Raw genomic sequence first — 12,310 nt, 5'->3', positions numbered from 1 at the left:
AAGTTGGTCATAACAAAGAGAATCCGCTTTCTAAATTCTTAAGAAATAGAAAGGGTTTCAAATATGAATGATCGCTTAATAATGTTTTATAACATTATCCCATATATAAGTTCACAAAATAAAAAATTTAACTGTTCTACTCTAGTCATAAATATAAGAACTAATTTAAATTTTTTTTAAATATATTTAATCTTAAATAAAATTACTAACTTGAGCATTAATTATATATATATATATATAGATATATATATATATATATATATATATATATATATATATATATATATATATATATATACGAGACTCAGAATTCTCTCCGATTTGGGTTACTTAGGCTCCTCGGAATCTTTTAAGCTTTACTGATGTTAATTTTGTACCCTTTCTTTTGGTAATGCAAGTTTACTACGTAATATCAAGTTTAGAAGAGTGCGGACATAATTCAGAAACTCCACTTCCTTGCCGCATCATAAAAAACTCAACCTAACTACCTTTCTACCTTACATTCCTCTCCCTTTTATCTCTTCCTAATTACAAAGAAACAAACAGCATGTCCACTTCTCCTTACTTTATACCCCCCATTTCCGTCTTTGCTTTCCTTGTACTCCTCTTCCTAACAAAGGGACCCACTTGTTGCCAAATTCCACTTCCACCTCACTTCCCTCCAATACAAAGCTCTAACTACCCATGAACTCCCACCTCTCATACTTCCACTCTCTCCACTCTCTCTCACACACACACTTAAAACCCTCACATAGTAGCCTCTCAATTCATTGCTACCAATTGAAGCATAGAAACTCAAAAGGCACTATGCCTCTCTCTTAAATACTCTCACAACATAACTCCCTCTCTTCCCACCATTCTCATAGCTCTCTTACTTCTCTCTCTCTCTCTCTCTCTCTCTCTCTATATATATATATATATCAAGTAGCATGAGAAAGCTCTATATACTCCTCCTATCTATCCTTCACCTTATCTCCTCGCAATTTGGCGGCGTCCGGCGAACCCTTGCAGTCTCGCCCGACGGACTCTCGCTCCTCGCTTTCAAATCCGCCGTCGTCGCCGACCCCTCTTCCGCCCTCTCCGCCTGGACGGATCGCGATGCCGAGCCGTGCCGCTGGCCGGGCGTCGTCTGCCCGGCGGCGATCAGCGGCGTGACCGTCCCGCGCGTCATCGGCGTCGCCGTCGTGAACAAGAACCTCTCCGGGTACATTCCCTGGGAGGTCGGCCGCCTGCTCTTCCTCCGCCGCCTCGTCCTCCACGGCAACCGACTCTATGGCCCAATCCCCGCCGTCATCTTCCGCTTGCCCAGCCTCAGGTTACTCGACCTCTCCAGGAACCACCTCTCCGGCAGCCTCCCCCAAGACCTCCGCGAGTGCCGCAGCCTCCGGCGGCTCGACCTCTCCGAGAACCGGTTCTCCGGCGAGATCCCGGCCGGGATATGGCCGGAGATGACCAGCCTCGAGGTACTCGACCTCTCCTCCAACCGATTCAACGGATCCGTCCCCGCGGACCTCGAGTCCCTCGCCGGAAACCTAATCCTAAACCTCTCCTACAACCGCTTCTCGGGGGAGACCCTCCGGCACAACAACCTCTCCGGCGCCAAAACCTCCCCGGCGCCGGCGGCGGAGAGGAAGAAGAAGACGAATAGGAAGAAGGGGATTGGCGCCCGCGAGATCGCGCTGATCGCGGCGGCGGACGCCGTAGGGATGGCGATGGTGGGGACCATCATCATATGCGTCTATTGGAGGTGGAAGCGAAGAGATAAAGAGAAGGGATCGGAGGAGGAGGAGGAGGAAGAGGAAGAAGAAGAGGAGGAAGAAGAAGAAGGGGTTTTGGTAACGATCGACGGCGAGGGTTTCGAGGTGGAATTGGAGGAGTTGTTCGGGTCGTCGGCGTACGTGCTGGGGCGAGGAGGGGGAAAGGGGATCGTGTACAAGGTGGTAATAGCAAACGGAATGCAGGTGGCGGTTAGGAGGATCGGGGGAGGCGGAGGAGGAGGGCGGAGGGGGAGGAAGGCGTTCGCGGCGGAGGCAAAGGCGATCGGGAAGGTGCGGCATCGGAATGTGGTGAGGTTGAGGGCGTACTACTGGGCCCGGGAGGAGAAGCTCCTTATCACGGATTTCGTTTCCAATGGGAATCTCGCCACAGCTCTTCGAGGTTAGTATAAATTATAGTCTCTCTCTTTTATCCTAGGATTCTTATCCATATCCCGGATAGTTATACGAAACATTTTAACAATTAATTTTACTATCCCTCCATTATCTATGAAAAATTCAAATTAGGTCTACAATATAGGAATTTTTGACCAAACTAGCATGTTACAATATATTTTTACCGAAATAAACTATTCCTTAAAGGTTCTAATTTATTGTATCTGTAATTAAAATACTAATCATTTTAGTGTTTTTGTCTGATTCTAAACGCTGAACTGATCAATATTTTATGTATATAAATTTTTTTAATTTAACTTTTTATCAGTTAAGAAAAAAATTTGCCTAGTGATAAAAATACTGAGCTAATTAACATTTTTAAAAACACTAATTAGTTTAACGTTTTTATTAAAGCTATCGTGAATTTGACTAGTATAAATTTAAGAGATAGTCTATTTTGATATAAAAAAATGAAAAAGAGGTCTAGTTTGGTCAAAAACTCTAATAAGTAGTATTATTACGATGCTATCTACAATTGACACAAAATCTAATAGTTGGGTTTTTAATTCCTTAAGTTTATTAGTTCTAAAGGAGCTTAAAACAAGCTATTAGAGATAAATTACAAGTGAGCTAATTGAGTCGAACTTTAAACGAGCTCTAAGTGAACTTGATTTGGCTGGTCAAACTAAATAAACCAAACGAGTTGAATATAAACTAGCTCGTGTTCGAGTACGATAAAGACCCGTGGGGGGGTGGTAAAACGAGGAAAAGGAGGCAGAGCTACCCTACAAGATATAATGACGTTTGGCTGCGTTATTTTGAAGTGTAGCATGGACTGTCGGACCCCAAAATTAGGCCGGCTTTTTAGGATTTAGGAAATCATGCTAATTATTAATACCGTATGATATGAGAGTTCCTAATCTTGTAGAGCTGCTTAAGAACAGGGGTACACGCGGCAGCATGTACTCAATTGCATTTTAGGGAAAAAGGATGTTAAAGTGGATATAGACCTCTCAAATGTTACTTACTTGCCAAGATACCATGATTCTTAATTTCAGTTTTTGTGTATGTATTTATTTATTTTCCCTTACTTTTAGTGTTTTCTATTCAACTTTTCATATTCTTTGACGAATTCTAAGATGCTTTTTTTCTATAAAAAAAATATGAAAAAGAAAAGAAGAAGAAGACGCTTTTAAATTACTTAGAATATTTTATAAAGAATATATATATATATATATAAACAAAGGGCATCGTTATGTGAGAGTCTGGCAATATCTAAATGCTAGTATGAACTTACCCTATTTGGTTTCAGATTGATCTCAATCTAAAGCAGCACGGTGTTTCAGTCGGAGTATTTCGTTTGTCGTTCATTTAGAATAAATAGTTTAAAGTGAATCCGAAATTCCAAATGATATACAAGACTAGACTGCAAACTTTGATATCATAAACATAAAACTTGCATGTGATGACTGAATCCTCTGTTGGAAGATAAGATCAAAGATACAAATACTGGGATAAGTCCCGCGAATGATCATGATGATATAATTATTGATTTGACTTGCAGGGCGATCCGGTCAACCACCGCTGTCCTGGTCAATCCGCCTAAAGATAGCCAAAGGCGCAGCCCGTGGTCTGGCCTACATCCACGATTACAGCCCGAAGAAGTTCGTGCATGGCGATGTCAACCCGTCGAACATCCTGCTCGACGGCGACTACAACCCGTACATCGCCGACCTCGGCCTTAACCGCCTCATCAGTATCGCCGGCAACTCTGATGCCGCCGCCGCCGCGTCGTCTACAGTCCCTACAGGCCTCATCGCACTTCCTTACATCAAACCCGGTCCAGTTAGGCCCAACAGCTACTGGGCCCCTGAGGCCCATCCTACCGGAAGCCGGCTCACCCAGAAGTCTGATGTCTACTCCTTTGGTGTAGTACTGCTACAACTTGTTACAGGAAAGTCACCACAGCCCTCATCCCCCTTGCCGACGTCCTCGTCGTCCGGCGATCATGAGCCGGAACTAGTAAAGAGGGTCAGGAAGGGTTTCGACGTGTCGAGTCCATTGTCGGAAATGGTTGAGGCGGGAATTCTCCGGGAGGCACGTGCCGAGAAGGATGTGATCTTGGTGTTACATGTAGCACTAGCATGCACCAGAGCTGATCCTGATGAACGGCCCAGGATGAAGGCAGTATCAGGCAAGCTTGGTAAGATCCGGGCATGAAGAGCTGATACTAATTGAAGAGACTTGTGAGTTGTGAAATAGATTTGAAGGCGATGGACAGGTTACTATAGTGCTATAACATTAATAAAGAGAAATAGCTCGGTTTTGTCCAGTTGAGGTGATATAGGTGGTGAGAACGGAGCACTTCTACTTGATTGATCCTTGTATTTGAAGTTGGCCTCGGACCCTTGGTTCATAAGCCCAAATGGAGGTGAGATTGTATTAATGTATCATTTTGGAGTGTTTGGTTGTATATTAGAGCTCTCCTTTTAATTTAAAAGGTAAGAAGCTGAGTGAAGATTCTCAGTATTGATTAATTGCATTTCTCGAGGAGAAATATTGCTGAAATAAATGTTACACTTATTTCTTGTATCCTTGATCCTCCTGGCAGTAAAATTAAACTTGTGCTTGAATTTATTTTTAAAGGAAAAATACTAGATATAGCTCTGGATTCTAGTTTTTAAATATTAATTAAGACAGTCCATTAGAACATATTGTCCTTCTTATTTGTATACTTTGTTAGATGTTAAAGTCCGAGACTCTTTTACTAGAAATATAATAGTTGATGTATACGTACCCATAAATTGAAGTAACGATGTGCCATCTGAGGATTAATACTTGCCCTGCGATGCTTCATTATTTTGAACATTTAAAACCCGCAAATCCGCAATACATCAACCTTACTTTTCCTCAGGATAGACTTTCTAGGATTCCAAAATGTACTGAATGGCTTTCTTTAAAGCTTCAACATAAAGTTTGTAGTCTACCATTACGCAGATTAAGTAATCTTTTTTTTCTTCCTGCCATATATATAACTACTTTCTACGAGGAAGTGGTGATAGTCGTACTTCGTGCTCATTTATTCAGATGTAACAAAAGGAGATGAAAAGAATTCAGAGAAGAAAAGAAGCGAAAAGGAAAGAAAGAAGATTACTGCATTGTCTAGTGACAGAATATAATGATGAATAGCCACATTTTTCTACAGTAAGTGGCTAAAATTAAACCAAGTCTACGAAGCAGTCTTTGATACAACAGGACGCCTCTGGTTCTGAATCAACTTCCTACAATCTCAAGTTCTTTGCATCGTTGAGAATTGTCAATCCCTATTATGTTGTTCCTTTTCGGATATAAAAATTAATTAAGATAAGCATTCTCTCCATTATTTTTCCTGCAAACTGCTTAAGATTGAGGAGACGGAAGAATATAAATAGTGAGCTCCTTATACATATTCTAGTACCTCCCTCTGTGACATAAGCAAATCATCGACAGATCGTTATGAAGGTCAGCACTCAGTTCTTATCTTGCTTGCTCCCGCAGGTGCAATTCTCTCTTTCTTGTGCAAGAATCTGCATAATGGAGCACATATCAATACGATGTAAAACTTTCACAGTGACAAAGCATTACACTACAACTCTTTAACTGATAAATTTTTGAGCAAAATATATAAACCTAAGAAAAATATATTTCTTCAAATAGATGTACAAGCTACTAGGCTACAAAAGTATTGGAGTTGTTGCGACATCCTTCGAGTTAGGGACCCTGAGGAATTGAATAGAAGAACTCGACATTCAGTTACTTTTCCATATGTATCAGCAGTTCTCTGTTTTTTTTTTAATAAAATGCATGCATTTTTCCCAGTGCAATAAAAGGAAAATGTCCAAATAAGTATCTTGTGTTTCATATTTAACAAGAAAGGTATATGACGTTCTACTTTAGCTTCATCGGAGATCAGTTTACTGTTAAAGGTCAAGGCAAGTTAAGGAAATAATATTACAAACTGATGTTCAGAACTGCCTTTTCTTTTCGGTCATTAAATCATAGCTCAGAGATCTGAACACAGATGCTATTTAGTCATTATGAGTGAAGAAGCATGCACAAGAATCAATTTCCTATGAAGAGTTGGTGCAACATGGTACACACCTGCACCTGGCTCTGCAGACCCTTGATATGCTGAACTGCCAAATCCAACATGTCTGCGGTGCTTGTTTGCTGTTAAATAACAATGAAAGCATTAGTAATTACTCTAACTCATGAACATAACAAGGTGTTTTTGCTTGGACTGAGGAAAAAATCAGAGGAAAAAACTATAGGAAGTATGTCCTAACCAGAGGTGCAACTATCTTTTCTATACACATCCAACTTAATCATATGTATAGAGTTTCTATAAACGGACTCGAATAAACAAAAATGGATTGGATAGATAGATCTATGAAATAGGGCAATAAAGATAGAGATTGAGGAACTGGACAATTGGAAATGGCGTAAACATTAACCACCTGCTTAATGTACTATATAGATACTGTATAAAACTTTATTACCTTGTCCATATTTGGCACAAGCTCTTGTAGCTTTCTTAACTTCTCACTTATTCTTGTTCTTCTCTCCTGGAATGGTGTATGAAAAGAAGTTAGCCCAGAGAAGTTACTGCTGATTTACATAGCATGAAAAAAAGTAACACTATAACAATCTACATAGACATAATAGATCTAAATTGGATACTATTGCTTTCGGAAACAAATTACCTGGATATTTATTAAGCCAGAATACCCCATGACAAAATTTGCCCTCTACACTAAAAAACGAGCTATACTTGTGGACAACTGCTTAATTAATGATATCTAAATTAGTTTGAAACATACCCTCTCAGCGATACTCCTGGGGTGTGTGGCACATCCACGCTTCGCTCGTACTTTGAATGGGACCTGGTCTTGTTGGATCTGGAGATACTTCTCTACTGTCGCCATCTCTAGTGCTGTCCTTGGTAGACTGAACTGAAAAGGTCGACGTGACAAAGCCCGATAGTTTAGTTAGACTCTAGAGTGAAAACAATCATTGAACTACATTAGTGAAGTGCAACTTGGATCAGATAGATGATGACTAAGTAGTTCTAGGAACTAGTAAGGAGCTAAATGCTGTTCTGAACTTACCCAAGCTGGAAGCAAACAAATTTTAAAGAAAATTTTACTTATGCAGGTGCCGGACAAAGTGGATAATCTACTACAATTAAACTTACTTGGCACCTAGATTTTCTTATCTACTACAATTAAACTTACCTGGCACCTAGATTTTCTATAGATAGCATAATTCAGATCCCTTTTCTGGAATAATAGTGGACAAAGTAGAGGAACGTACATCTAAAGCTTTAAAGATTTTTTCTCAGGTAAGCTTCAGCAACGAAGTTACCTGAGACTCAATGTTGCTAAGACTAGCAATGATTTCCTCATTGTTGTCCTTGGCCCGTTTGCTTGAAGGTGCAGAAAACATGATTGAGTTGGTGTCGTCCCATGAGCCAAGGGAGAATCCACTGGAAATGTAGGAATGCCCAACTTTCCCAGCTACCTCATCAGAGTGACTGCTGCCACCTATACTATTTCCCATTTCTGAGATGTCAATCTCAGAGATTTGAGAAAGAGTGCTTTGTCTCGAGAAGCTTAACTGGGACTTCAACCTTCTATTAGCCATTGCATGAACACCATCAGGTCCTGCTCTAGAATAGTTCCCAGGGTCTCTTGTAACTGGAAAACCTGTTGAATATTAGATGACTGTCACCATCATATTGCATGAGACATGCAATCAACTTCTGTACCATAATTAGAAAATAGCATGTGGACCTTAATATTATACTTCTTCCAAGTAAGTCTAAAAGGGCACCGTAATTAACCATGAACACTTAATACTATAATTTCATCAAGTGCTCCAGTAGCGCAGCCATGTCAAACCACAGAACCTCATATAGGCAAGAAATTAAGTAAATAATGGAATACTGCAAGTGAACTAATTATATTGAAAATACGAATCAAAGTTCGAAGAAGGGGAAGGAGTAGTTGACCCACAACAGGTAGATGAGGACTCATTCAAATGATTCATTTACAAATTTCACGTTAAGTCGAATAAAAGTGATTTAACACTTTAACAGTTACTAAATGCATCTCAAGATTCATAACATGTCATCTAGAGTCGAGATGAAATAAAGAGAGAGTACTTTATCTTTCTACACATCGAGATTATTTATCATACTACTAGCTCCCCGAGCACAACAAGACTAGTAAAATTGTTAAAAATTTTCCAGAGTCAACATAAATTTCTATTCCAGCTCAAGAATATATATAGTTACACAACAAACTTTATGTTGAGAGTACTTCCCCCCTCTGCCTTGGGATTGGATTTTAATCATCCCATGGCTCAAACGGCGGTAATAATTTTTTACAAATTAAGCAAGCGATGGTTCCCTCTATCCTGATGTTACTATGTCAAATCCTAGTTTAGTAGTTAAATTGTGATCTGTGGATGCTCCCAAACAAACTCCAGTCCTCTCTCTCTCTCTCTCTCTCTCTCTCTCTCTCTCTCTCTCTAATCACATGATCTAATTTTAGATCGTACAGAACTTCAGTCCAGTACATGTGCATTTATCATGCCAGAAAAATTAAAACCAAACAAGTGTGGGGCTAAAATGCCTCAACGACCCCAAAAACATCCACATCAAGAATTCAACGATGGGAATAATGGATGATGGCGATTAGGGCAGAAACGGAGCATCCGGCTGAATCTAGACATGTACAAATCCTTTCCCTGGAACAGCTCACCTGCGGTACTACACCCAATTCATTGGGCCATCATACCTTTCCAAATCAGTCATTAAATCCGACAACGATCTAACGGTCGCCCCAATCAACATATCTCGTTACAGAAGGCGAGGGCATTTTGGTCATTTTACATCAACAGGTACAGTTAACTGCTCCCTCGCGATCGGGCGGAAAACCGCCGCCACCCAGCCATAGTTTTCCCCTCAACTGCTGGTTTAAGTTCGGAAACTAATAAATATATTTATATTAAAAAAATATAATGGATATATATATATATCTGAATCTCGTTTTCGATGCTCAAGCTCGAGGCTCGTCTCGCTTCTGGTTGAAGAAAAGGCTCTCTATATATATATATATTACGAAATAGGGAATTTTGCATATAACACCCTACCTTGAAACCTGTACTTCCGTTATTTGCAAAAATAAACCTTGTACTTTTGATAGAATGAGCAAGATAACATTCAGTAGTCCAGATAGCGAAATGTTCATTTCCAATGCTATATACTAAAACACTGTGTGCAAATAGTGAAGAATGCATGGGGTAAAATGCAATTCTATTCATAAGTAAGTAAGAAGAGTATTTACTTGCGGAATAATTGCACGAGTTGGAGATAGGAGGAAATTTAGGGGTATTTATGTCATGAGGCTTGGAAAGTCTCATGATTTCACTCTTTTATATAGAGTTTCTTCTCTTGCTGTGTAAAGTATCAAAACACTCAGAAATGAGGAAAATAAATACTAATTATAATAATTATATAGAGGAAGCAAGAGAGAGAGAGAGAGAGAGACGAAGATGTCAAAAAGACGAAAAGGGACCTCACCGTTCTCGCCCATGAGCTGAGAGAAGAAGCCGGCGGGGGAGCTACTGTGCCGCACGAGCGGATTCCCACCACCAACACTGCCACCATCACCTCCTCCTCCTCCCTTCGAATTCCCGGCACCCGTCAGATCCCCCAGCGAGATCTCGATCGCACCGTACGATCTCTGCGGCCCCGATTCCTTAGCCCTAAACGGCTCGAGATCCGGCGGCGACGCGGCGGCGGCGGCGGCGGAGGCGGAGGCCTTGCAGCTCGACTCGGAGGTCAGCGACGACGACTCCCCGGAGAAGAACCTCCCCATGAAACCCTCGGATCCGCCGCCGTGGTGGTGGTGGTGGTGGTAGTCGGCTGCGCCGACGACGGAGTCGGCGAGGCTGGTGAGGAGCGAGCCCGGCGCCGAGCCGTAGCGGGAGAGGGGCGGCGGCTGCTGCTGCGGCGCGCCGGACTGGCGGTGGGGGGAGGGGAACATGGCGATGGGCTTGGTTGTACCCGAGGAGGATGGATTCATGGACGGATTAAGGATTCACGATTGGGATTTCTAGAGAGAGAGAGAGAGAGGAGACGGAGATGGATGGGGATGCCATTTGTGGCAATAAAGTAGACCTGTGATTCGCCCTAGGGGTTGGGGTGGCGGGACCCACAAAAGTGTCGATTCTTTGCGGGGGGTTTATTTATCTTATATTTGGTCTTTTTTGCATAAAAACACCCTAAACTACATATATTCATAAGACGACTCTAATTAGGAGGGATTCTTGATGCGAGTAAAGCTAACATTTACTATTGCATACTACTCTTTTACTTATAAAGGTAGTTCTAAATGAGTCAAAACTTTAATATACAGCTTTTTAGCTATCCAAATATTTAACTCATATATCTATTCGGATACTAGATAAAATGAGTACAAGGTTAGGTTACCCTAACCTTGTATTTAAAAATAAAATTAAGTATGAGGAATACTTTGATGCAGGATATTAATGTATAACTAAACTATCCATCAATGCCCCAGAACAAATTATAAGTATGATTGGACGGCTGTATCAGTCGATTTTATCGATAAAACTCATCTGGTACCGATTCCAACTCGTGAAAAAGGACATATTAGTTCTTTTAGCACATCTCCCTCTCGCTTTACTCTTCTCCTTCTTGACCGACCTTCGATCTGTTCTCGCTCTCCCCTTTTCTCCTCCCATATATACATAAAGATCTTTACATTAATACATAATTATAAATAGGTCTTGATTAATTTGCACGAAAGACACACCGTATTAATAAAAATTAAAAATAGGCTTGACCCATAAAATAAAAAAATGCAACTATATTTTTAGTGCAAATCACACATATGTCTTTGAATCGGATATATTGTCAAACATTCAAGGAGATGAAGAACTAGTTTGGGAATAGTGTACATAATAGACTGATTTGAAGTGGCTCTTTCTCAGATAAACAGACAAAGATCGGGGGTTTAAATGCAAAAGTCACACTGTTCCATTTAAAAGAGTCGAGGTTGGTGTTAGAAATAAATAACTAAATATAATAAAGGGTGAAAAAGAATATTTCTATTTTAATTTATTTTTATCAAAAATAAATTACTTCTCAAATTTATTACTATACGAGTCTAATTTATTATAGTCTTAATAAATAAAACTAAATTAATAAGTATTTTATCTCTAAGTAAAAATGCTAATCAATTTAATATTTTTATTCACTTCTAAAACGCTGAACTAATCAGCATTATATATATATATATATATATATATATATATATATATATAAATTTTTAAACTTGTCTGTCGATAAAAACGCTGAACTGATTAACGTTTTTTAAAATACTAATTAGTTTATTACTTTTTATTAGGGTAACAGTGAATTAGATTCTATTTAAAAACACATAATATAACGCTGAACTGATCAGCGTTATATATAAATTTTTAAACTTGTCCGTCGACAAAAACGCTGAACTGATTAACGTTTTTAAAAGTACTAATTAGTTTATTACTTTTTATTAGGGTAACAGCGAATTAGATTCAATTTAAAAACACATAATCTATGTCGACAAAGAAGAAAAAAGAGAGATCTAGTTTGGTCAAAAACTCGAAATGTGATGCTTGTATGGGAGTTAGTGAGAGAGTTCAGATGTCATTAATAAACTACTCCACATCAAATGATGGGGACTTTAAGCAAACGTATTTAAAAGCAGCCATATTTAGAAAGATAAGCTCTTTTCTTTTTGGGACCACTGTTCTACATCTTTGACAAGAAGATTGTTCATCCACTAGTGCCTTCCACACTGTCTATTCCTCTTGGGTTTTATTTTCCTTTCCTTCAAAGAGATCATCATCATCATCATCATCATCATCATCATATATATATATATATATATACATATCTAAATGGTTGTTTTGGTTCAATTTAATTGGAATTTTGTGCATTTGTTGCATCAAATAGCATGAGGGTTTTAGTCTTATATTAAAGAAAAATGAAAAAAGAAGAGAAGAAGTTATATAGATGTTTGGGATCTCAACTAGGAAAGTAAGCTATA

The 12,310-nt window shown here is 39.6% G+C and overlaps 2 protein-coding genes across 3 annotated transcripts; one reads left to right on the top strand and one right to left on the bottom strand.

Annotated features, from left to right (window-relative positions):
* Positions 1-353: 353 nt before the first annotated feature.
* On the top strand, positions 354-4,787 carry LOC140766897 (uncharacterized). Its single transcript, XM_073106574.1, has 2 exons — positions 354-2,157; positions 3,715-4,787. The coding sequence occupies exons 1-2, from the start codon at positions 930-932 to the stop codon at positions 4,368-4,370; spliced, it is 1,884 nt and encodes a 627-aa protein (XP_072962675.1). The 5' UTR covers positions 354-929; the 3' UTR covers positions 4,371-4,787.
* A 500-nt stretch (positions 4,788-5,287) lies between these two features.
* LOC140767617 (transcription factor bHLH128-like) lies at positions 5,288-10,422 on the bottom strand. 2 transcript variants are annotated; one of them, XM_073107616.1, is made up of 6 exons: positions 9,775-10,422; positions 7,554-7,885; positions 7,010-7,141; positions 6,689-6,754; positions 6,291-6,359; positions 5,288-5,716 (listed from the first exon to the last, which is right to left on the bottom strand). In XM_073107616.1, exons 1-6 carry the CDS (start codon positions 10,277-10,279, stop codon positions 5,660-5,662), a joined length of 1,161 nt encoding a protein of 386 aa, XP_072963717.1. In that variant the 5' UTR covers positions 10,280-10,422; the 3' UTR covers positions 5,288-5,659. The 2 variants fall into 2 exon arrangements, with proteins under 2 accessions (XP_072963717.1, XP_072963709.1); XM_073107608.1 differs by having other exon boundaries at positions 7,554-7,894; positions 9,775-10,417.
* Between the last annotated feature and the right edge of the window lie 1,888 nt (positions 10,423-12,310).

Source organism: Typha angustifolia, chromosome 1, assembly GCF_048772165.1.
Source record: "Typha angustifolia cultivar Huaian chromosome 1, ASM4877216v1, whole genome shotgun sequence".
In the NCBI taxonomy this organism is placed as follows: Eukaryota; Viridiplantae; Streptophyta; class Magnoliopsida; order Poales; family Typhaceae; genus Typha; species Typha angustifolia.
Note: the sequence above shows the minus strand (reverse complement) of the source record. Positions and strands in the feature narration are given on the sequence as shown.